This window comes from Heliconius melpomene, chromosome 12 (genome assembly GCF_056956725.1).
Source record: "Heliconius melpomene rosina isolate 202511_hmr_F chromosome 12, ASM5695672v1, whole genome shotgun sequence".
In the NCBI taxonomy this organism is placed as follows: Eukaryota; Metazoa; Arthropoda; class Insecta; order Lepidoptera; family Nymphalidae; genus Heliconius; species Heliconius melpomene.
In genome coordinates, this window is record NC_140400.1 from 14048202 (window position 1) to 14075714 (window position 27513).

The 27513-nt window shown below is 33.0% G+C and overlaps 1 protein-coding gene across 5 annotated transcripts; it reads right to left on the reverse strand.

The window, feature by feature from the left end:
* Positions 1–429: 429 nt before the first annotated feature.
* On the reverse strand, positions 430–27195 carry Ip6k (Inositol hexakisphosphate kinase). 5 transcript variants are annotated; one of them, XM_085193910.1, is made up of 7 exons: positions 26825–27193; positions 19107–19192; positions 8925–9092; positions 5420–5546; positions 3352–3475; positions 2981–3057; positions 430–2885 (listed from the first exon to the last, which is right to left on the reverse strand). In XM_085193910.1, the coding sequence occupies exons 3-7, from the start codon at positions 9057–9059 to the stop codon at positions 1903–1905; spliced, it is 1446 nt and encodes a 481-aa protein (XP_085050036.1). In that variant the 5' UTR covers positions 9060–9092; positions 19107–19192; positions 26825–27193; the 3' UTR covers positions 430–1902. The 5 variants fall into 5 exon arrangements, with proteins under 5 accessions (XP_085050036.1, XP_085050038.1, XP_085050037.1 ...); XM_085193912.1 differs by lacking the exon at positions 19107–19192 and having other exon boundaries at positions 26825–27195; XM_085193911.1 differs by lacking the exons at positions 19107–19192; positions 26825–27193 and adding an exon at positions 17479–17848.
* Positions 27196–27513: the final 318 nt, after the last annotated feature.

Below are 27513 nucleotides of genomic sequence, written 5' to 3' on the forward strand. Positions count from 1 at the left end.
GTTTTTCGAGTAAGGTCTTCAGATAAAAAAATATATTGTTTTAGGACTTTTCTTATTTTATTGATATTTACTTTAATTTTTTACGTAAATATTATTATCTAAGAATCGCTATATCAATATTGTATTTCTAATATTTGACACTGAATCTCATTCTGGTAATTTTTAATATCCGTACAAAATTCTTTGTAATAAATCTTTTTCTCTATGTAATACAATTTATCTTTCAAGCTCTGCGATTTTAAAACATTATTACAATAACAATATATTATTACAATAACTTACGACTCGTGCGACAGTAAACACTACCGATTGTGGTTTCGACTTCCAATCGAGGAAATTAAATATTTAATATTTTCATTTATCGCACTTCTCTCTTCTTTGATACCTTATTCTCCCATAATCTTAAAAGGTTGAGCAATAAAATAACAGTTTAAGATCAAAATATTTTTTTATTACATATAGACAGTGCTTAAAATAAATGAAACAAAAGAAATTTAATACCTAAAATTTATTAACAAAATAGTGTCATACAGTTATTTAAGACAACAAACATAAATGATAATTTATAATACAGCCTAGCATCCTAAATAAACCAGGTACTTTTTATAAATTTATCCCACACTTAAAAATAAAAAAAAAAACAAATAATCACGTATGCAGCACGAAGGAATGTTGGCTAACGCTAGAGGTCAATCACATCCTCCATACACTTGTTTACACTGACCATAAACGTGAACACCAGGACAGAACAACTTTTAGCACCGATTTATATTTATATAAAGTTTACTTTGACATATAAAATATATTTTGTAGGTTAGAATAGAAAAGTGGCATAATTAGACACAAATATACCTTCAAATAAGACAATGTATTTCTAAATACATTGTCGCTTGACACTTTTCTATGTCAGCTGTATCCTGCATATAGTATGGTCCCCACTGAACCAAGTGTTAAGACACCCCATTCTCTACTTTCCGCGGAATTTGAATTTGCCCCTGCGCCACGACAGCTAATAAACATGATGTACACAAACTTTTAATTATATAACGGTATTATACAAGGTTGTTTATTTGCTCAGCCTAGGTCTCCACGTCTACGCTTCAATTTCCAATGCCCACACAAATGTCCAAGTGTCCATGTCGCACATTCACTTTGGCAGTGTAAATTACTAGCTAGCACCTATGCCAATATCAAGTCAAGTCCAAACAATAGTTTTATCTTTTTTCCAAACACTAATAATACTGCTCTTTACAAATCATATTCTATTTTATACAACAGCTTATATAATACATTGATATAAATCAAATTATCATTCACATCTGTACATAAATAACGTTTTATGCAATATTTCCTCTCAAATAGTGCAAGTCATATATAATACATAATATTTATTATTATATTTTAGAAGACATTATGCTTTTATAAAGGTAAAATTACTTTTGGGGCACATGTATGAAAATTCCTAATGTTTACTTTGGTAGCATTACATGATATCAATAGTAACAAAAGGTTTAAATGCAAAACAACCAGACATCTCATATTCACCATTCCACTCAGGGTACAAAAGAAAAGCACATCACTCTGGAATAACATAATAGTAATTAATACTTAAAAATACAATTTATAATAACTACTGGGTCCCATAAAATTATACTTTTTACCGTACTTTTAAATGAACGTGTTTCGCACCACCAACATTCGCTAAGTGCACGGCCGCCCGGGCGCGCTCTGCAGGCGAAGCGGGGGCGGGAGCGGCATACGTCTACTCCCACAGAGGCAATATCAGTCGAATATTTTCAATTTTTAAGGAAAATATATTCTCAGGAAAATACTTGGCCGTCGTCGACCGCGACGGCCGACGAGGACAGTGCAGCGAGTCGCCTAGAAAGCAGACGAGGCTCATTAACTGTAGGGCTGCGGATGCAGAATCTCGGTGAGCAGGCGCTTAAGCGAGTCCACGCCCGTGAGAAACCCGCAGTCGGGCCCGTGGTGCGGCGTGGCCGTGGCTAGCGGGGACTCGGCCGCTGCGCCCGCGAATGCCGTGTGCGCGAAGTCGATCATGCGGATGTCTACGCGCTCTTCCGGCGCGGGGACCGGTGGAGGCGCGGGCGGCGTGGCAGGGCGTGTGCGCGCGCGCTTGCTGGCCTCCGCCTCCGCCGGCGCCGGCTCGCCCTCGTGGCGCCACGACTCGCTGCTGGTGGACGAGTAAGCCATCCAGCTGTCGGCCGAGTCGGGGCTAGGCGGCTGCTGGCGCGGTGGTGAGCCCGCGACCTCTTCATAGCCGCCCATGGTCTCCTCCGAGTGCGGGACGAAGGGCTCGCGCGCGTCGCCCGAGATCTCGTCATGCAGCGTGGACATGTCAAAGTGGCCAGGCGAGGGCGCCGACTCAGACGAGCCGGACGCGTCGCCCTCGTACTCGGAGGACGCGCCGCCGCTGACGTCATCGGGCGGCGGCGGGCCGGCCACGTCGCCCTCGAAGACGATGAGCAACGAGCACGAGTAGAAGCGGTAGCTGGTCTGTTTGGCGATGGCGCGGCGCAGCGCGTCCAGGTCGCGCAGCACGTGGCGTACGACGCGCGCGCGCAGTCGGCCTGCACCCGCGCCGGCCGCGAAGAAGTCGCGCAGCGCGTCGCGCAGGCCCGCTTCGGAGAGCGCACGGCCCCAGTACTTGTCGCGGCGCACGCAGGCGCCCGTAGCGGGCACGTGCACCTGCATGCCGCACAGGCGCACACCCAGTGACGCGGACGTGCTGGCGGCGCACTTGGCAATCTGCTTGGTGCGCTTCTCGGCGCTGGCATCGTCGCCGTGCTGCCGTGTGCCCATCTTCAGGTCCAGCACGCACGGACGCCGATACGACGACGTTATGTTCTCCATCATCAGGAAATCTAATAACATTTTTTATGATATATGAATGCATTCATTACAATTGAATAGTCGTGAAGCCAGGTACTCTAATACCTTGAGTTATTAATTAACTTACATTGCTTGTTGGAGTTGTCCATGTGCGCAATGCTTTTGAGTACTTCGCTAGCATTGCCGTTACGATGCACCTTAAATCTGTAACAGAAAGTAGTACAATAAAGTAAAACCAGAGAGGTACAGGAGCGACGTCGATAAGGAGCTAATTGAAACACAAGAGTTGGCGTTATCTGTTATATTGTAACATTGCAATCAAACTGTATGAATTACCACGACTCGGGGCGGGGCGCGTCGTGTAAGTATTGCGATGGTATGAATGAAGCCGGACGCGCGTCGGCGTACGTCTTAGTCTCTGAAATATGATAAAGGACACATGACAAGTGTCAAAGAGTGACGGCTCAGAGCGACCGCGGGCCGCGCTCGGATACGCACTTGAACACGTCGTCGCGCTTGCGCTTCCCGCTCAGCGACTGCTTGCGCCCGTTCTCGTCGCGGAAACATGGCGAGTACCGCTTGTCCAATTTGGTGCCTCCCGTATGCGAGGCCTGCATCACGCCTGCAACAAACGGCCCACACATCATTGCTTGCTGCTATCCGTACAATAAAAACTCTAAAACTAAACTTTATTATGCATCATTTAAATATTTACAAGTTAATATTTTTTGGTGATGCTACAGCATTTAACTGAACATTTGAATTTTACTAATAAAAATTTGAAAGTGATCGGTGACAGGTTTGGCAGTGATATATCGTTAACTTGATTTTTTATATTCTAGTATCTACTCTGTAAAATTTGTATGTTTACTTACTATGAGGTATTGTGCTTTTTCCGTTAATTTAATAAATGATAAGTGAAAATATATAATTTACGTAATTTTAATAAGGGTTTGTATATCTTTTGTTTTGAGTCGTTGTAGGAGGGTGTATGTATGTATGTATTTGTTTTGATAGTGTACGTAGTGCGATACACTACACCACGTGGTGTTTTGTAAAGAGTCGTGTGAGTGTTGTGAATGTAGGTTTAAGTAAAGGTTTACAAACCCATAATGTAAAATTACCGCTAGGGCGCTATTAGAGGCGGTTGTGTGGAGAGCCGCCGGCGTCGCTCCGCCCGCCGCAGTGCCGCAACCCTTGCGACAACAAGGAAACTAATATTGTGTTCCTCACCCCTGACCCCCTCCCACACCTCCTCCCATGCTCAAACCCACCAGCCGTATCCCCGTCAGTCTACTTCAAATACCACTTACGAAGGTATTCAATTGTCAGTCTATACATTTTCAACTAAATCTTTTTTATTTGAAAATTACTATTAAAAATTATTATTAAATATTATATTTTATTTATAATTATATTTCATCTATGATACAATGTTTGTTTAACAAATTTATTTTTAAATTGATTGATTACCTATCAAAAACGTCGCCTTAATGACTTAATTAAAGATAAATTAGAATTTTTATCGTAGGATAAGCAGTACTGTAAATTCCCTACATAAAAATACATAAAAATAATTTGCAAATCGTATAAAATCTAAACGACGCGAAAGAGATATGCAGAGACCGAAGGGTTGGCCTCTTATGTCTCTGGTTATCCCGCTATGGATACAGCGTGAAATTAAAGTAAGCATAAAATTTATTAAGGTGTTATTTATAACTTGAAGGATTTTTTAAAATTTAATTGTATACGATGTCTCCTAAGAAAAAATATTTATAATACATTTTATATTGTCGACTTTTTTTTAGAATAAAATATATAAAATAATACACTTCAATACAGCTTATCCAACTTATGGTTGAATTTATTGACGTCGAAACGGACGGAAGGCCAACATAGCCTTCCGTGTGTTTCGACGCGTAACAATCGGCAGTTACTTTCACGGGCACGCTCATTAGTTTATAGATTTACAATTTTACTGTGGAAACATTTTTAATAGTTTAAAAAAAACAATTAGCGGTCGGCGGGTTTGTTCATCTCCACTCAAACATCTCTGTCATGCACACAGCTCAGTTTGAAATGATGAGCACGATTCAATTCAAATGAGCAGCAAGGAAAGTTTTAACCAATAATACTTTAATTATATTATTCCATCATCTACGCTTAATGCACCGACAGGTAGTCGAGCACGTCGATAAAAAATGTAGCGGCGATATTGCGCCGTTACGGTACTTGGTCATCTATGACGCAAATACTTGATAAAATACAGAGTTTCTATTATAACATTCAAACAATATAATATACTGAACAGCGTAACAGGTGAGAACAAAAATAAAGCGATAACTTCCTTAGTGCTCGAAAATGCATAAACAACAAACAATAAAATTATTTGTAGACTAAATAAAAAAAAAACGGAACATCAAATAAATACATAATGATAGAATAGAAATTAAAAAATAAATATTTATAATGCAATGAATGATAATGAGGCATTCAGCGAAAACATAAAAAAAGCGTACCGAGCAAACGCTTAATCTCCAACTTGGAGAAGAAAATAGATGCTCACCTTTGTATCTGGGTACGAAACTCTGGATGTCTTCCGGAATGTTCTGGTAGAAGTGCAGCTCGCGTATATTCAGCGGCTTGATCACTGTGCTATCGTTCAACACCAAAAGTCTCGTGTGCCCGCCCACCTGTTGTGACATTATCAAATTAATGGAACTCGTGACTGGAAATTCACGCATAGACCTATCTATCTATACCAACTTATCGTATATATTTTCTAAAAATAATGTGCTATAAAAATATATCTTTCCTCCCCAAAAAATTTACTACATACAGTTCCTAAAAAATAACAGTATCAGTAGCATATACTACCTACAAAATTATGTAATTGGAGAATGTTAGGTTATTATAATAATCTAAAACTTTATTCTAAATTCTGTTGTGTTCTTAAATTAAAAGCTTTTAAAAAGCTTTTAAAAATAATAAAACGTTTATTAAATATTAGTATTATTCTTATACTTATGAATAAAATCGTGTTTGAAATTTGAAATGATCTATCAGTTAACCTCGCATGGATTCGTTTCGAATAGCTTTTGACCTTTTAATATAATTTTGTCCTCGATATCGATCATTGGTTACTTTCAGATGTTTTTGAAATTTTTCGACTTTTGTTGTTTGGTTTTTGTGGCCTTTTTTAATGCAACGCTTAAAATGTCAGTCGTTAGTAATGTTATAAACATTATAATGAAAAATATACTTTAGAGCATTAACAACATGATTATACTTAATATTTATTTCAATCCTTGTATTACGTCTTTATTTAAAGGAATACATTTAATCCATATTCAAGTATTTTAATTAGGAACTTCGCCATGTTAAATAACAAGTTTAACTAACAGATTATTTACATGAATATACATACTTTGTGTACATATGTGTTAGTATATAATTAATTAAATCAACTTCATAATTCAGATATGTGCCTAGTTTCCATTTAAATATATTATTTTATCGATAATTATATAAATGTTTTCCTTTTACGTGTGTTGTTTTACAAAGTAGAATTTTTACAATATGTCTTTTTTATTGTTTGCCGATCACGAATCATGATAGAAGTGAGATATTGTTTATTTGTTTAAGACGTAAAAAATCTTAGTCATACGGTTAATCTAGGTACTTTGTAATCTTGATATAACATTACTGTTCTTTGAAAAGAGATAAACAGACACTTGAAAAATCTTTATAATTATGTAAAGAGTCAACACATTGGATTAAGTGTATTGTCAAAAATTTAAAATAAAAATGTCAATTATTTTGATAACACCCCTTCTTGCTTTGTAACGACATGAATTTCTAGATTTATCAAATTACGAATCCCGATTTAAAATCTAGCGAAACGGACGTATGAGCACGTGGTAATATGCACATGCATCCTTTTTATGTTGATATTCACCAGAAAATTCCACGAACTATAAACATAAAGATATAAATAAAGATAAAATAAAATCTGGGTATATCCATGCTAAATCTAAACCAATAATTAATTGTATTTAGAAATTGGAAGGAAATCAGAATGTGTCGCATATAACATTCAATATGAGTTGCCAAATATTCACTACATACATGCTCAGTAATTAAATATTATCTAATTAGATTTCAAACACCAAATGACCACAAATACGTATCAATAATTTAAGTAGTTTATTGCTAGAAAACTTTAACGGCATGGTGGAATTTCCAACGACAATGGTCCATTTTCATAGTTGACTCTGTGCCAGTTAATGTGAAGAATTCATTAACGTATAAAGTAATAACATGTTTAGATATGTATAGAAGTATCTAGTAGTAAAGGAAAATGTTACATAAGACGATTACCGCTTATACATTTTATAGGTTATAGGTTCTACGGAAAGGGAAAAAATATTAAATAGTTTTGTTTTTCTTTGTTTGAATACAGTAAAGATATACTAAGTAAAGATTTTATTTTATTTCTCTCTAATAAACCTTCCTTGTCATGAACAGTATAACTCGCTTCTAGGTGAGATGTAAATTGTACATATACATATATTTAAATTTATAGTGTACCATTGCGTGATGTCCGTGTAAACAAACATACAGACAAACAATACAACAGATGAGCAAACAAGAATAAATGTTACCATCGTCTATTATACGCCATTATCTATTCAAGATACATATAATATGAAAAGAATATAAGCAAACATACGACACTACTATAGTGCTAAATGGTATACTGTAGAAGTCAAGTCGTTATCATTGCGATTGCTAATTGGTTCACGGGCTGTAAAACAAAGAACAACAGTAGGAAACTATGCAACTACGCGTTCATTCTTCGCAACTTATCTGAACAAAGAGCTAAGTTCACAATCATTAGAAACGTCATAAATTCTAATTGCCATAAACCTTTTTTTCTTTTAAGCGTAAGATTTACTTAAAGCATGACAATAGGTGTTTATATAAAATAGTTAATCGATTACCAAAAATTATTCTCACTCGGGAAAATTCCCACCATGCTATCTTTCTGAAATAGATAGAACTTTCAAAACGAAGTGTCCTAAGACTAGGTTCTCCCTAATAGAGAACACGTAAAAATAAAAAGTGCAAGATAAATTTTAAAAAATTACTAGATAAAATTTATCTTGCACAAATCGCAACTATTCGTGAATTTGTGACTATCATATCAGAAATAGAAATATAGGTATATCAGAAGTAGAATTCACCCAGTGGGAAATGAAAGCGATGAAAATTTCAATGAATCATTGAAGATTTTCAGCATTACGTTTCAATACTATTCTCGGTGAGCACCGAGGCCACAGGAAAATTTTGCACAGCCATAGCCATAAATTAGACAAAAGACTCACGCCACCATAACATGCATAAATAATCTGCCTAATGTTTCTTATCTATACAATGTTTACAGCGGAGGAGTTACAATACTGTTTTTCAACAAAAATAAATATTAGCCTGTTTAGATTTGCATGTAAAGGTATTTTCCATTGTAAGTCGCTCAGCGTGCCCAATGCCCATGTTTTATGTATGGACACAGGACAACAGTTCATCACTTTCACCAATATTATAACTATGATACTTCATGTTCCCCATAAGTAAGTTGTAAAAGTTTTGTGTTAAAGTAAATATTGAATGTATGGAAGTCAACCGACGAAGGTATAAGAGATTGTGGGATGTCATTGAGCCTTGTGCTGAACACGTTTACGCGATGGTGATCGTTCCCTTTCACTTGGAACCATTCTTGCCGTGCTGATGTTTGCTCGTATTCATGATAAATCATAAATTACATTACTATTCACATTTGTGAAACGAGCATTCGTAGACCAATAAAAATACATAAAAATGTGAAGTTCAAATAAAATATAAAATTAGAGAAGCGTTATCGTTTATTCATAAAATAAAAAAAATATCTGTAACAATATTACTATGGAAAGGGGACGCAATAAGGAAAATGCATAATTACGAATCCATTAGTAACGAAAGAGAAATTAAAATATATAATATAGATGTTTATATGTTTGTCACAATTTACTTACCTGATTGTTGAGCGGGAGTACATCAACCTCGTGCCCGTCATCAGGCGAGAGTGTGTGCACGACGGGCTGCGCGCGCTTGCGGTCCTGCGCGCGCCGCTCCGGCTCCCCCATGCCCCAGCCGAGAGAGTACACCATTACTTCGGCCGAGCCACCGCCGCCGCTGTCCAGCTGGAAAAAAATAAATATTTTTAATACATTTTTTTTATGTCAATTTAAAGCAAATTGTACCATTTTTTACAGTTATACATAATACACTAAATGAATGTTAAGGTCGAGGTCAAGTACCTAAGTATATTAAATTCTGCAAGTTGACTAATCTAACATATTTAGAAAATATGTGCCGGAAATCATGTCGCTGGGCCAATGCCCAACCGTGCCCTACCTTAACAGTAGCCCTAAATAGATTATTTAATTTGATTAATTATCTAGCATTCCATATCACGTTAAAGGAAAGATCATCATTGCAGCCAACCCTTGTCTAACAAAAATAAACTAACTATATTAATCTGTTTCAATTTGCAAGTAAAGGTAAAGGTTTGCAAAAAAATGTATCCATAAACTAAAAGCGATTAGTGTGCCCATTGCTCATGTTATATATATGGACACTAGACAAATTTCATCACTTTCGCCACAGCCAACCCTTGTTTACTAAAATGTCTTTCAAAAATTTCTGGGTGAAGAACATTTTTTGATAACTAAATATAGCCAATGATGAGATCATTGAACGATACACTGGGCTTTTACTGGAATATTATCAAAATGATAAGATATTTTTCATATCCACTAAAAATAATAATAACAGTGTATGACATTGTTTTCGTAAGATTTATACTTATTTGTATTCAGTGACGTCATTGATTAGCGACTTATCTAATATATTAGTTATAAGTTTTGATTTGTTTTTTTACTGATTGGACTTTAAACAACACCATACAAATATAAGCAAAGGTTACATTCGTCACAATTATTAATTAATAGATATTTCGTCATTATAAATACCACCCTTAATAAAGTTGTCTTCAACTTAAGATACCATATCGAATGTAATTATTTACAATTATTCCAGATTGTTCCATTTATATATATAAATATAACAAAACGTGGCGCCTATACTCACTATCATTATTTATTTACCAACTTGTATAAGAACAAATAGTTTTACATCTTACTACAATATTAGTCTAACGAGCTAAGTGCGACGACAAAAATAAAATACTTAAGTACTGATAAGAAATAATATAAAAACCTTCTTTGTAACCATTTATCATATGCTTACCGAGATTATTTTATTAAAAACATGAGGTAATTAATATCTGTACTGAATTAACATGATTAATTATAATACTTTTTGAAATTCAAAATCCGATATATTGTACAGCAAGAAAGAAAAGAAAAGACATGTATTTTAACAGCATATAATTTAACACGTATTAGAACTATGCAAAACAAAGCGAAATTTGATACATATTGTCTAATGACAAAAACAATACCACTTAGTCGAGAAATTTGAAAGTAAATAAGATAAAGTACTCACGGTGACGTCACAGGTCACTTCCTTTTATAGAAAAAAACCGTACCTTTTAATATTTGTTTACGCAAGATTTTCCTTTTAACATTTTATTTAACTTTAACTATTGTTATTCCGCTATTTATATGAAATATTAAACAATTGCATTATAATTTACGTCATAATACTACAAACACTGTAAAATTATTTTAACGTAAAACCGTAATGATAAATTTAATTACCTTCGAAAGTATTAATAGAAATTCATCATAATTCATTATAGATTACGTTAAATATTGCCAAGGCGCCTAAGAAATAACTTAATTAGAATTAAATAAAACGAAGTAATTAAAATATAGAAAACAGAACAAAAAGAATAAATAAAAAAACTTAGTAAATGATGCAAGATTAGGAGCAAGTTGCTTGCACAAGCACTTCAAAATGGCTCTAGATTACTACAAGTGCAATGAAATGGAATGAACAACAATGACTTCGTCAGTGTTGTTTAAAAGATTCAGACAAGAACTAGTTTTGTTCGGCCATAAGCCAGGTCAGGAACCGCACTGGGAGCTGACCGGCGCACACTGCCACAGTGCGGCCCGGTAACTGACCGACCGGCCGACCAGCCAGTACAAAAAGAACATAAGACCCGCGGCGGTCGCGTCTCCACGCAAGGGTACTGTAGGACAGAGTACAATTAAAAAGGGTCACGCAGGTCAAAGCTTACATAAAAATAAAACACACTCAACATTTATACATGAAAAATAATATTATAGGGAAAAAAATACCGTACGAAGTATATGTAAGCTTATCGTGTATTGGAACGTCTTGCTTTAAAAAGAAACTATGTAATATTTACATACCATAATAAAATAAAATAGATATTTTTATACCATATCTTATAAATAGATTCATTTTAGTTTAATAATAGATTGATCCTAAAAATAGGAAACCAAATTTTGTCAACAACTTATTGTGCTAGTTACAAATATCAATTGATCTCTAACCCATTTGAACATTTGCCCGTGACGTATATATACAGATGCTTGTATGAGAACGATAGTGACGTGCGCGTGGCGTCGAAGATTTGGGGCCGCAGCGTCACCAAATTAGAAGCGATCCCACACTGAAGATATATTTGCGTGACGCGAGGCCCCGCCCTATGCTTTCGGCCGCCGCTATCCCGGCAAACCAAAAAACACCACGACGTCCAAACGTCACAACAAACAGGTACAAAAATAAACGTTCATAAATATATTGCACTGCCAATAATAACTTACAATAATTGCCAACTGTAAATAACATAAGCGACGACAGGAAGAACAAAAAATATAATAATTCAAGCACTTTCCTAAAACCAAAAATTTGTTTTCCATTATTTACCTATCTTCCATTATATAAAATAATACTAATATCAAAAATGTATCAAAAACGAAAATCGGTGTAAATTTGTTGAAGATAATAACGCCGTTCTCTATAAAACTTAGCACATCTACTTAAAGTCGATTATCATATTTTTATATTTTTAATTCCATAAAAGAATTTTATTATATTACAATAGAATTTACTAATGTTACGGATGTAATTTTAAAGCGTAAATGTTTGAATAACACGAGATAGTGGACATCTGGTCACGTACGAGAACTTAACCAACTAAAACTGGTTTGATTAGGACTCTATCAAAGTTGTCACAACAGTATGTTTTAGTAGGTATATTGGAAGTTATAAAAAGATAAAAAAACGCGTTCGTCTTCGTTCGCTTAAACTTATTGTTATATATTATAGCCATATTATACAAAACCTTTACAAAAATTGTAACCTGTGTTATTCTTAAAAGTGGAAAAACATCCATCCTCACAAATATTCACATTTATAAATATTACAAACAAGTATTAGTGAGATATCATTTTATTAACCATTATACCTACATAACAGTTGTGTACAGACAAAATATAAAACAATAATAAAAAGTAAACAATAAGATGTACCAATAAAATAATAAAAATAAATTTTAAAAAATGTTTTACAACTTAGTAAAACTGTTTCTCCTGCCTACCCTGACATCTGAAAAAAAGCGAATCTGCTATTTTCGACGACCACGAAATATACAGTAAGTTGGCAATTGTCAAATTCCAAAGTGTTAAGTTATTTTACTTAATCTTATTAAATCTAAATAGCCCATGTATCTATCTACCCAATACATGTATAGTATAAGATATTAATAATATTTCTAACATTAGCCAGCTTGCAGTTTTCTAGGAATCTCACGTTAAAATATTTCTAAGCATGTATGAAATGTTGCACAAGTCGGGACAATTTCTTGGCAAATTATCAAATGTAACTGGATCATCGCAATATAATTAAAATTACGTTCATAATATTTTTTTAAAATAAATTAATTTCAAAAACTTAATTAAGAAAATGGTAATGCAATCTTTAGCTTGAGGCCGAGCCGTGGCGCAGAGGCACAAAGTCTGACTATAAAATCGACTGGTTGTGGGTTCGATTCCCACTCGAGGAAATGAAATATTTGTTTAAATTTAAATTTTCGTTTCTTCGGTCTGGTGTCGAGGCAAAAACCGGTACGGAGTTCCGCCACTCAACACGCAATGCTTCCAGAATTCGGTGGAAAGTGGGGAACGGAGTTTCTTTACATCAGGTCCCCCTGCTTACTCTGCTGTGTGCGGGATATAGCGTGAAGCTGATTTGATTTTTGAATTTTTTATTTTTCTTTATTAAAAATGTATAGGTACACACTTTATATACGGATGTTCGAAAGGTTAATAAATCAAGGTTCGATATAAAAATAAACGGGTGGATGTCGCCACAGATTTATATTTTTATCTTGTCCATAATAGTCTCACAAGATGTGGGTGGTTTTGATTTTTATTTATAGGAAATTATTCTTCATAGAGTTAACAGGAAAGCAATATGTTACGGAATAAAACAGTTCTTTGCTAATTATTTAAATAGTGATTATTTATAATAAATTATTAAGTTATACAGTTCAAAGGCGTAGCAGGACGATAATAGTATGGTGCCCACCCCAAAAATTTTACTCATGTTAAAATTTGATTAAAATTAAAAAAAAAAAACAACATTTGCCAAGCTAAGTCCAGGTCTCCACAAAGAAAATATCTCTAGATACGCCCATGATAAAGTAGTCCTTTTTGTCCAAAATATAAACAAAGCAACAGCAAATATATCAAAGCACCGGCGCCTGCATTTAACACAATTTAAGATGTCTCAATACTATAAATATTTGTAAAGCTTAAATGTTTAAAATTATGACTTGACCTAAATAATGAACTAAGAAAATGTCATCGTTATTTAAAAACCAAGACACCTTTTTAAAACAGTGTCAAGAAATGGAATGTTTATATATTATTATATTATTTGGTCTCTAGGTGTACTTAAAATATGAAATAAGAATGTTATATTATAAATATATATGAAAAGAAGGAAATAGGTTAAGTTCACGTTAGTAGGTCGAGACTGGGTGCGTTAACAACGCAGGGTTGTGTGTAGGTATTCATAGACCACCGGGACTAGCGATTCGTTAAATGAATTTCTACTCCGTCGTATTAAAATAAGTGTCATATTACATGGCTGTGTTTGTGTAGTTTTATTATATATTTAAATATATTATCATAATATATGCACACGAGTATACCAAAACAAGTATGAAACAACATATTCCTTTATTTATAAACATACTATATATTTATATTGATGTCTGATTAAACCCAAACGTGTAAAGCTTACAAATAGAATTCATCATGGCCGATATGGACAATAAATTGATAAACTGGTTAGTTTAGATTAGAGTATTACCAATACATTGTATGACTAATTTTCAAAGAAAAAAGTACTGCACGAATCAATTGATAACATATCAAGCATCTGTTTTGACATATATTTACACGCAAATAACTCCTTAAAATAAATATAAAAAGCATAAGCCAAATACATGGAAAGGGACTATTGCCAAGAATTTACACATCGTTTTCATTCATGTTAACTCTACCAAGTCGATAAAATATAGTATTGAATAATAATTGTATAGTAAAGTTTATGTTAAATGTTTTAAGGCATAGAAATCTGAACGAGGCGGTTCCTTTATAATACGTCATTCGTATATTAGAAACAATATCTGAAAAGTGTAAAAGAAGAATTCGTTATATATTGTACTGAATGTAATTTTATATTACAAATCACTTAAAAAAAACATTTTATCTTACAAGTACTTAGTTAAATCATAATTCACCTTGAACTTCAATCATGAATTTGTACGACAACCAAAAATAACAAACAAAAAGCTATGATGAAACAGACAGGTGGCATTATCTTCAAACGGTGAATAGAAATGGGTACTTTGAAACGCAACCATACTCCTACGCATTCTAATTTAGTGCATAGCAACGTTCTAACTCGCAAATAATAATTATAGTCTCAATAGAAACACGTCAAGGCAGATATTTAACTTTAACCAAAAAACTATTTTACGAAGAATAGACCATTTAGCTATTAAAGTTCTATATAAAGAAGTGGAAATATCAGAATAACATTATACATTAGTTTAATATTATTTGTTAGTATCGATGTGAAATTTTAGCATGAGCTAGTTTTTACGAGGATAGCGGATGTTAGCTCGTTAGTAATTTGAATGTAAATGACTAAAGTTAGCGGTTTCGAAAGTAGTGCTTGCAATAAATATCACGCGATACGGCACGTGTTTTTCGTAGATGCCAAAAGTCCCCTCTCGGCCATCATTACAAAAGTAAATTATTACCACGAAAATAATACACAATCCCTGAAAAGATCATGTGTGATGTCTGGTGATTCAGTTTTAGTATTTATGCATAAAATATTACAGCATTTGATACACTCGTAATATTAACATGTATTGATCGAAGTTTGACTCTATGTTGCTTATTTCTATTTCATACAATACTAGCCTATCGGTATTGTGGATATTGAGATTTGCTAAGACAATGGTTAGGTGTTTGCATCCACGTACAGATTAGATCTAGATATTATATGAATTTGATTATTATATATTATAAACAACATTAAAAATTTTATAATTTATATTTAGTTCTTATATATATATATACAATAAATGATTATCATTTATTTGCTATATAAGCAGGAAATCACTTAGATGCATCCTCATAGTTACAGAATAACTATTAAAAACAATTCTCACAACAGAATTTCCACAAAGGCTTTCTAGATCCCCTTGATTGAACGTGTGTTGCGACACTACTTGTGGGCCAACGGGCAGGGCAAATCCGTATCGTCACTTTCACTACTTCTGAACAAAATATCTGTATAGCTTAGTTAAAACTGATATGTTTACTTTGTGTTTGACATAATATAATAGTCAAATAAAAGAAATCTACTTTGAATAGATTAACGTCACCTTTAGATATAATAACATAACTCATATAGGCCAAAAAAAGTAGTTGTGTGTTTATTATGTTATAATGAACACTTTAAGAAATAAATTTATGTAGGTCAATAGTTCCAATAAGTAACAAATTTACGACAGCTCACCTTACCTACTTCCGCAGCCGCAGCCAGGGTACTATAAGGTAAAACATACATTTGTGTATGCTCGACAGCTCTGAGCTGACAATGTTTAAATTAACATTATACTTTACGTTATCCCGGAAAAACTATAATCATTTGGCACTAAACATAAATTTTATTTTTAATAAAACAATTTACACTTCCTCAATTAGGTATATTGGTGTCTATAAATAAATATGTTATACAAACAATAAAGAAATTATCGTACAATATAACACAATTATCGTAGGCAGTAGAATAAAGTATGAAAATAATTACGATATTCATACATGGGCATAGGAATAAGGAGAGCCGAGTGGCCCATCCCATAATAGTTTCAAATTTTCTAACAGAAATTTAGCCACAAAAAATAAAAAAACAACGTTTACACAAACATATCTGTTCAAAGGTAGAGTCCAGGCCCGTCAGAAGATATCTGCAGATAGGCCAATAAATTTATAATTTAAAATTAGTTGATATCAAGGCATTAGTTCAAAAAACTCAAGAATAGAGTAAAAACTGATGGCCACTGGTGACATAATGTATTGAAGAACAAAACCAGTGAGAAATAATCCGGTCAAGTCACGAGTATCAATGTCAAAGGCAAGACGGCAGAGGCTGGCTGTCTGGGCTGCCGGAGTTAGTAACAATCTTGCCACCGAGACAATAGGATGAGTAAACAGTTTCACGCAAGCCGCGGCCTTGTGTGTATATCGTGTTATTACGACCATATAATATAACAAATCAAGCGTGATTAAAATGTTTCCAAGAATTTCTTTCTTGGGTATTTTCCTTAGGAAATACATTTGAAGAAATGCAATATTTTGTTTATTAAAATGCCAACAACGATATAGATGTGAAAATTTTTCCGTGTATATTAAAATGTAAAATTTCCAAGATCAGTATGTTATTTGATATACAATAAGAAGGTTATAGTAATATTATTAGATTATAGCGCGTTACATTGTTATTTTTCACCACATTAAAAACAAATACCAAATCGTGTATTTATTATTACTTTCCTTTACCATACTTCTGTACGTAAATAGTGAAATGATAATGAATATGTATAAAACAACAAGTATTTTAATATATTCATCGTGAGTTTAGGGCCTACTAAACATTGTATAAGCAGCAACGACAGACACACGTGTAAAAAAATATATATTAATGAAATTCGAATGCTTGATATATATGGAGATAACAGCTTAACAGGCAGCGAAGCGTGTGACGTGGTAGCGGAGGACCAAAATCATACGATATTTATCAACTCGATCAAACGTCTAATGCGCAACAACGCTTGCCCTGTCTTTGAGAATACCCAAGATTAAATGTAAAAACAAAGCGTCGTGTCATCGTGTTGACTATGTCACATAAAAACATTGATTTACAAAATTCCAAATGTGTGTCATACGTCTGCCTCCCTTTATATAATAATAGTTTAGCGAGTCTCCTCGTGACATCACAACTCACTTGACTATAAACCTCCTTAAGCCCGTTCGTGGTGAAATCCCAAAGTGGAACACGTTCACGACGAAATTGTACGTTTCTATCAAAAGCACAAGCACTGCAACAGAATATTGCCCAACACGAGAATCAAATTGTATGATATAGCGAATCAGCTCACTCGGTACAAACAGAACGTTGGCGATATAAAACGATCACAAATAAACACTGAGCAGATTTAAAACAGGTTTCTCTTTAAAAAGTAAAATTTGCATTAAATAAGATTCAAAACAAACAGTCGACAAGGAACACTTGCTGCCTCTGGCGCTGCGCACTAGTGACTGAGACTGAGACGTCGAGTTGCGAACCACGAATCAATGATGGGCGCTGCGGCCGTGTGCCACTCAGTCCGTGTGTAAGACGGGCACGTCACAACACGCACACATCGAGGTGGAGCAAACCCGCCCGCGCCGACTGCCGACTGGCGAGGCAACACGACCAGCATTGTTCTCGGCTTCTCGGCTTCGAGCACTCCCTGGGTTGATACATACTTGTATCCGTTCGTGATTTTGAATAATGTGAACGAGTGGCCCTTAAATATCTACTACATATAACAGAATTTTCATTTAACAGAATAGGCTCTTAACATTCTCATAAAAACGAGCCAAGGTTGATAACAATAGCTGCCCAGTAGCCAGTACTAAATCACTTCGTGCTAGTAATTCATTAACTTCGCCAAGTCGCCGCTTATAAACACTGAATGACTGCTTGCAAAAGTTTAAATATTTCGTATTACTCGTATTAATTATACAAATTGAAAAATAACAATATCTACTAGTATATCGTTATTTGCATAAAGATTCAACCACTAGAATTATTAAAAGCAATTTGCGCTTCAGGTTCAGCAAGCAGGTAAAAAGTTAACTTCAATGATAAATTTATATCATAATAAAATGAGCACTGTGGTCAACGAACAATATACTTATATTTTCAAAAGACAATGCTAGATAAAATCTACTTGACTTGATAAACACTTAAGACAGTAAATTAAAAATAAACGCAAACCTATTGCCATTCGCTTCCCGCCAATACATAATATTTAGAAATATAATATAGGAAATTGTATAGCGTCAGTATTTAAACTTAAATATTTTGGTGTGGCATTGGAAACCGTCCGGAGAGTTTTAAATACAAAAATATTATGGCGACGATGGTTAAACAGTGGTTTTACTTTTTATAAATACATCACTGAAAAATCAAACTCACAATGTTACGTAACATTTTTAAATAAATGAACAAAGTGAAATAGAGCGTTAATATAACTTTGTTGTTCAAATTTTCATACTTAGCATATCTAGTCATTTATGATAACGATAATAAAGATTTTCCATTAAAATCTTAACAACAATTGATAACATTTAAGTATAATCGATTGATATTTAGATATATATGGTATAAACACAAAAGATATGAAACGAAAATAATTATTATTCTATATATCTATTTGGAATAAAATAGCTAATATCTATATTATGTGCTATTCTATGCAAGTGTAGGAAATGAAAGATAATAAATAGCGGCTATAAATGGCTATAATAAAGTGTAAAATTGTGCAAAAATAAAACGTTTTGGAAAATAAATACATATTATCATACCTCCGCTAAATTACCGTCGAATATGGAAGGTGTGCCTCCACCGGCGTGCTCCGCATTGAGCGTCGGAAGAGACGTGCGCCGCGTACCTGAGAGCAACATGGTCTAACATCAACAGTCAATACCGTTGCTAGCATGCATTGTACAGATATAAAGATAAGATAAGCAAGTTTATTCTGCCAAACTGCAATTAACCATGATAATACCTAGTATAATCCTTGTAAAAGTTATTGATTGATGCTCCAAGTTCAATTTCATATCTGATATAATCAAATTTAAATAGTCTTCTAGTTTAGCTTCGTTTGAGGAACTCCTATATTTTAATTTTATACCCTGAAATATATCACACTCCTTCCGACGCAATCTAATAAAAGTATTTAATGGTTTTTTTAATGAAAATTAGAGGTACTTATTTAAATGATTCTATATTAGCTCTAGCATCAGTAATATTTGCAGTTTTTAGATGTATGGAAGATCATGTTTTTTATTGCTAATAGCACTTGTTAGACGGTGAATCAGTCCAAACAGTTTTAGCTGTTTATTACAGTTTTATATACCAGTATAACAGCAACGTTAGTGTAAGCATACATATAAATTTATTATCAATTGGTTTGACGCATTTTAAAAAATATATTAACCTTCAGCTTATCGACGGATATCCGAATATAGAACTGCGCCTCTGTTCAAACCTAACTCCTATTAATAAATGTTGGAATTTAGTCGAATAGTTAATGATTGCAAATACAGCACCTGTGAATCATCGAGTATGCCTAGAGATTAGAAGTTCCACGTGCGACCGAATCAAAACCAAGGTTAAGAAAAGAAAACATTTATTATGAAATACCACCGACAATATTTACTCGTGGATATTATTGACATGGCCCTCAGAATTCGGTTAATCATGTACCTTAATAGAAACTATTTAGAAATATGTTTAAAAAATGTATGCGCCGAACCTAAAGGTGTAGGCAGTTGCTTGGTTAAAGGTGACCAGAGATCACAGCAGGGTACCTAGTGTTAAGACATTCCATTCTCCGTTTTACGCCAACCGATTTCGATGGTTCTGTTTTCATTGGAAAGGATACACTTTAAGGATAGGTTGATAAAAGTTTGTTTAGGTTCTAATTATGGAACACGGTTGAAATTAAAGAAGTTGGCATTTTTTTATAAAAATAATGATTATTTCAATATTTTTGTAGAGCTTCAATAACTCACGTAAGTATGTATTTTATGAACCACAATTTTGATGTGGTCAACAATTCTAGGAATTGTTATAAGATTTTTTGGAGATGATCTATGCAAATAAAAATACCAACTATGAGTACTATTCAAGTTCTTTTGAGATGAGTGGTTTAAATATATCATTTAATTATGGATCCTTATTGTATGTTATTGTTGTCCATGTGTTTGTTCTGGACGGGGTACAACATGTTCTTACATAACGTTTACAATGTCAAATACAAATAAACAATTTTGAGATATTTAATTTTTCAGACAGACTGAATCATTGCGCCAATCTTCCGAATCTGACACCTCATGTTCAAAAGACACTAAAAAAGTCATATCAACTTATAATTTTACCAGTGCCAGGTAATTGCGACATCGCAACAGTCACATGACGCCAGTAGCAATTTTATTTAGAAATACGAAAAGAAATTTGATTTTTAAAATATTTAAATTAATGAAAATAGTATATTAACATTTTTTTATGGTCCATTAAAAATGTTCGTCACACTCACATTATAAACTGGCGACCCGCCCGCGGCTTTCTGCTCTTGAACTACATGACTGTTAATTTACTAATCTGCATTACTTTCGTTTCCTATTAATAATATATTATTTTTAATTTTCTCCCAATTCAGTAAAACAATTGTTTATAGCAATTTTGTCAAATAACCTTATTTAAAATGGTATATTTTTTTCATTTATAAGCCGACTCAAATGAAATGAAATGCTTAAACTATACAATTAATTATAACTAATCTGTAACAATATAATTTTAAAGATCCACATTAAAAATTAAGGTTTCATTGAATTAAATGAAACAGTTATTTTTAGGAATGTTGTCGACTCTATATTGACATATTTTTTTTATTTATTAACCGATTAAAATAAATAAAACCGATTAAAAAAAATCAACACTTATCATTGTTCACAAACAATAACTACATTAACATAATAAAAGTGTATAGATAATTTCAATGTGTTTCTCGTAATTTTATGTTAAACTCCAACATCCATCTAATATAGTCTGTACTACTTCTATTTTATACAAAATGATATATATTTTAGTTACCATTTGAGCTCATGTAATAATTTTATATGCGTACTATAAAACTGAAAGACTTAACCCTGAAGGGGTCAACCAAATAGGGGTTGAAAGTTTGTATGAATGTATGAAATCTTTAAATCGCCACCAATTTTAGTAAAATTTGAAATTCAGATTCTTAAAAATATGAATTGAACCTGTTTCGTGGTTTATTAAAATTCACACATTAAACTGAAAATAATTTTATAAATATATTTAATAAATATTTTTAAGCGGACGAAGTAGTAATTTAATAAGAAGATGTTAACGTTAATACATAATATAACCGTGGTAAATACAGTTTGACGGAAATTCCACCTACGTGATGGAAATGCCGCTTATGACGTAAGCTTTCCACTTTCCCACGGGAAAAATATATCATTTTTTACAAAATATAAAATACACTACCTTTATTTTTAATAAAATAATTTTGAATGAAACTAATGAAAATAAATCTAAGCACAAATCTCAAGACGTCATTTCACAAGTGCCGCATTGCGTAACCTACTCCTCTCTCAATGTAAAGATTTGAAGGCCAACTTATCTCATTCGTGTCTCTTTTAAGACAAATTCAATTATTATTTTAATGCTAACATTGTAAAGGCTTGACTATTCACCTTTTGTGTTATTATCTTTTTATATGTTTTTTCTAAATTTTGGACGAGTGTTTATTTACCCAGGTAGATCAAATATTTCATTAACAAGTAATTATTATATGGCAGCCGCCTATATTTAATAGGTAAATTCCTTTTCTTTGCCCATATTTTTCCATATAATTTGCAATAATTATTTCCCCAAGCAAACCAACGTTCTAAATGAACTATATAATTTTTTTAGACCTATATAAAATGCATCGTTATATTAGTTTGGCATTCATCGACTTCTGAAACGTTAAAAAGAGCCTCCCAATGTCAAGTGTAATAGAGGGTGTAAGGGCTCGGCCTTGGATAGTGCGTACGTAGGTCGTCACGCATCGATGATGTCACCATTCACTTAATGGTTTCAAGCTGAAATTTTTCCCTATAGAGTAGACTGAATGGCGGCATGTTCTTGATATTTCGTATAACATTAGTAGGTGAATGTAAAGTTTCATAAAAATAAGTCTATAGCAACATGAATACTTATAAATAAGATATATCATTACTGCTATTACTAGAAAGAATTTTAGTATAAAAGATAATAAAAAATGCTTTATTCACACCCCATTCTTTGTACATACACCAGTAAAACTTATACTCTTCTCAAAATTTCAAAAGTGAAGTGGGTAAGTAATAACTATAGAAATATATAGCTTCTTGGGGCTCCACATGCAATCATGCCATCGAACTTTGACTTTCTTTTGGCATAACATACTATCAGATCGTTGCCGAACCGTGTCTGGCACTTCTCCAAAGAAACAAAATAAATAGCGAATCGCGGGCGCCATCGCCAGTCCGCCAATATAATACAGAGCGATAATGACGGAAATAGTGCACTTTCTGTTAAATCGGACGTGTGTGACACACGAAAATAAAATTATAATTTAGAACTGGACGAGAGATATATTAACTAAATCTTTTATGACTAATATTTACATTCCACACAAAGACCTAAAATATTTTTCGTAGTTTTTAAATAACTAGCATTATGTCAACACATTTACATAACACTTTGAAAATTTCAATTTAAATGGAACTGAATAAACAATAAAATTTATAAAATAGAACAAAATTTACAAGGAAACGTGAAAAGGATTTATAATGCACGAAAAACAAATTTGTTTACAAAACTTGTGACCGAAAAAAGCAAAAATTGTTTTCTCGTCACTAGTCGCCACAACTACAATCGCAGCTTATTACAATTAGAAAAATAACATCCGCTCTTTCATAACTCATTCAGCTAATGTTGCCAAAAGGTTTTTGTAATAATAGATACGTAATATTGTTTTTTATGCAAGTGTTATTATATTTGTTTGTCAGGCGCGATATTAACGTTAATTCTCTGGGCTCTCAAGTTCCTTACGTCTACTCCGCTACGTGAAGATTTTCTAAATAAAAAAAGTAATAAATTTAAATTGTGCCCCTATAAAACACTTCGTTGTCGGTACTACGATATGTATTACCAGGGGTACCCAACCTTTACTCGCTCAAGGACCACTTTTATATCAATACTGTTAGCTCCCTGCCACTCTGTAGGTATAATCAATAAAGTAAAATAAAGGCGCCTCACCGCACTAAAATTTTAATTGTTCTGGACCATTTCTAGGCTCCTGCGGACTTTTAGGCTAGAAGCTTTTCCACTTTTAGGACCACTGGCGGTCCGCGGACCACTGGTATAGGTTAATCAGAATTTCTCTGGTTGGTTAACGCTTTGGTAACGATATTGATCAGAATTGAATCGGGTCAGGTCCTCTCTGTTTGACTATTCAAGCGGTAACGTTAATTAGCATAACACAAAACACTTTTAAAGAAAAAATGTATAAAAAATATTGTACAACGAGTGAAAAAACTACTTATCAGAATATCATTAACGAGGAAGGTTTCTTTTGTTTATTGCTGTCGACGCTTGACAGTACTTATACAATGTTCAAATTCAAATAGTCATGTTTTTGACAAATATAATTATTTAAACTGCAAAAAAAAACTATATAATTATAAAAGTAAAATAAATACTTTACAAATTTTAAAATCTGTTTAGTTATAACTAAGTTAAATCTTTAACTAACAGTTGAAGATGATTTTAATTTAACACTTGACGAGCTTTAAAAATCGAACTTTTTTATATTATTTCACCTTCACGTTTTGTTTTGCAGGTAGCAAGGTAGGTAGAGGGAACCTGGGAGCCTAGTGTTGAGATACTCGGTTCCCATTAAGACCATCCGTTCCCCACTTACCACCGAATTCTGAACGCATTGCGTATTGAGTGGCAGAACTCAACGCCGCGCTTTGAACGAAGAAAATGAAAATATTAATTAAATATTTCATTCCCTGGAGTGGGAATCGAACCCACAACCTGTCGCGTTTATAGTCACATTTAGTGCCCCTGCGCCACGATTGTCTTCAATTTTGAATATTGATTATTGAAATAAAGTTTCTTTTCTTTTTTAATAAAACGTGTGTTAACTTTACGAAATGCAGTGCTACAAGAGTCAATGAACTCTACTTTTTTCAATGTTTATAATTTGTGCAGGTACGTCATAGCATAAAGAATACAAAGAATAAAAAAATATTAAATGATACAAATGAAGAAAATCACATTTTATTGTGCGAGCTATTCCAAAGCAATTACAAAGAACATTGTCTACAATTGTCGGACACAAAGAATAAAGATTAATGTTGAGCTATTTAAGACTAAGACAAAAACTAATTCTGCGAACCCATTTTCCACTCTCAATCACTCTAATCTAAACTTAAACTCGTATATAATAATAAAATAATAATGTTAGTAATAAATATTAATATTACAAGGGATAAGTCAGTTTACTTAGTCCCTGAACTCTCACCTTCACCTAGAAAGTTAATCATCAACTATAAAACACACGTCGTGAGAGTGTTGATGATTCACAAGAAACACTTCCTACGGCGATAATAAGAACAGTAAACCAGGAATGCGCGGACTCTGGCAATTCGCCACGAGGGTGAATAAAAACATGGGATACATCACTTTGTTTGTGCTTTATCAAATCTTTCAATTGCTACGGATTAAATGGTAAGTAAATTTCGAAGTTTATGTGCGGAAACTTAGTTACGATGTTTGTCTATCTTCAGCTTGATTATTTGAGCGTGCGACTGGTTGTTGGTTCGATTTCTAATCGAGGAACTGAAATATTTAATAATTTCATCATCTTCCACCACTTAATACACAATGCCTCCGAGATTTCGGAGGGAAGTGAAGAATAAGAATGGAGTGTCTTTATACTAGGTTCCCGGGTCCTCTCTGCATATCCTGCGATATGGCGGATGCAGCGTGAAGTTAACAAATTATGTTTAGTTTCACTAGTATACACTGTTTGTAACAGAAAAGATTGGGCATCAATTCAGGAAATTGTTGATTACACAAAATTATCCAAAGTACAATTACTTAATATGTAAGAGATTGAACTCCATCATGTGACGCAGACCTGATATTATGTCACATGTCATGCTTATGTAATAGCAATTGAACAATTACATTGAGACACACTGTAGCATCTCCAGCCGAGTAAAAAAATGGCAATGTGCATATGAAATATTACACAAACCATTTTGAGCTATTTTAACCCCTTTACAAATCATAAATTTTGCATAAAGTCTGAAAAAAATTAAGTTTAAGCTTAAGATCGTAAGGAATTAAAATTTTATAAATTTAACTGTTGTTAGTATATGAAGTTTAAAACAAGACTGACTCACTAATCAAAATAAAGCCCACTACTTTAAAAATAAAAATATTATTAAAAATTATTGGTAATAATTAGTATCAACAAAGTAATAAAAAGTAAACTAGTTTTAATATTAACAATGTATTAATTATTAAAAGTAATAATTTCTTTACAAGTAATGCTTTTCTATCAAAAATATAAATTTATAATAAGAGCAAAGTTCAATGTTAATGTTGAGAACAAAGTTTCGCATCCTTGAAAAAATTATAATTATTTTTTAGTAACAAACCATATAACCATATTGATTTTTTTATTGGGATTTGATATACAAAACTTTGCCCACTTATTCTTACATTAATAGAAAAAACTAAATCAATAAAAAAGTGATAATTTAAAGTATATTCATATATATATTATGTCAATTATTATGTAAATTTATTAGAACTGGGTTATCATATATGTTGTTACATGAGACTCAACAATGAAATTAATAATTAAAAAGAAGGTTAATTATAATAACAGAAAGTTGTTAACACATATATTGTTATTTACAAACATAACAATTCAACATCTGAGATTAGCAGTTATCCATTTAAGGCATTAAATTTAATTTTAATGACAATGAAAGTTGCATAATCCAATATACCTGCCAATGAAGCCTTAGGTATTATGTAAAGTTTCATTATAATCTTCTATAAGTATAATCTCTTATGATCCCTAAAACGGTTAACATAAAATTTGTGTACTTAAAGTAGATGTAACATGATCTATGAGTACATAGTGAACCCATTGTTTCATTATTATTTAAGGTGTTTTGACATTTGACTTTTGAAAACGGCAAAAAATAATATAAGCATCAAATTATAAGAGTAAATTATGAAATTCAGAAAACATATGCCAAAATCTTAGTTTCAAATCAGATTCAATATTTATCTTATAATCTATATATTACATATTTTTACATTTTTATAATAATATATTAAACTAATTTGTAATAAATGTAAGTAAAAGGAAACTTTGTTTATAATACGAACTAACATTTAGAAATTGTATAAATCTTAATCAAAATTCACGTACCTTTCACCCAGATGTTCAATTCACAATATTTAAATAGGACGTCACTATTTTAAAGCTTTCAATCACTTGTATAAAACTTTCAAAACTATATCATATGTTAAATTATTAATATCCACAATTCTCTTATGCTGGGATAATTTATTAGACCAAAAGCAACAAAATTTTATAACAAGCAAATATATCTATCAAATCTTTAAATATTAATATTTGTTGTTACACAGACAATTATAAAACTAGATAACAATAGCTCTTATACTGAATAGATTAAAAAATAAAATATAATCACAGGAAAGTCTTCCAGAACTTTTATTAAATGGGTATCAAATCGACCATTTTTAATATCGACCTTGTATAACTGTCACTTAATGAGCACAGATAAAAATATTAGTGTTGCTACTTGCTAGTGTTGCTTATGCTTACTAAATCTAAATTACAAGTAAGAAAAATTTAACTAAAAAAACTATGTTATAGTAGTCGTTCTTTAATTGTAAAGTAAAATAATATAGATCAAGATTATTATTTGTCAATTACAGGTAAAGGCTGTATGTTCGAATATATCTATCCTCTGACGTTCAGATTTTTTGCAAATCTCCAAATATTTCCTAAAATATTAAATCACTGAACATGACTTGAGGGTCTTGAGGGTCTGTAGGGATAGATGTTGAAGTCTGCCAACCCTGGCCTACTTG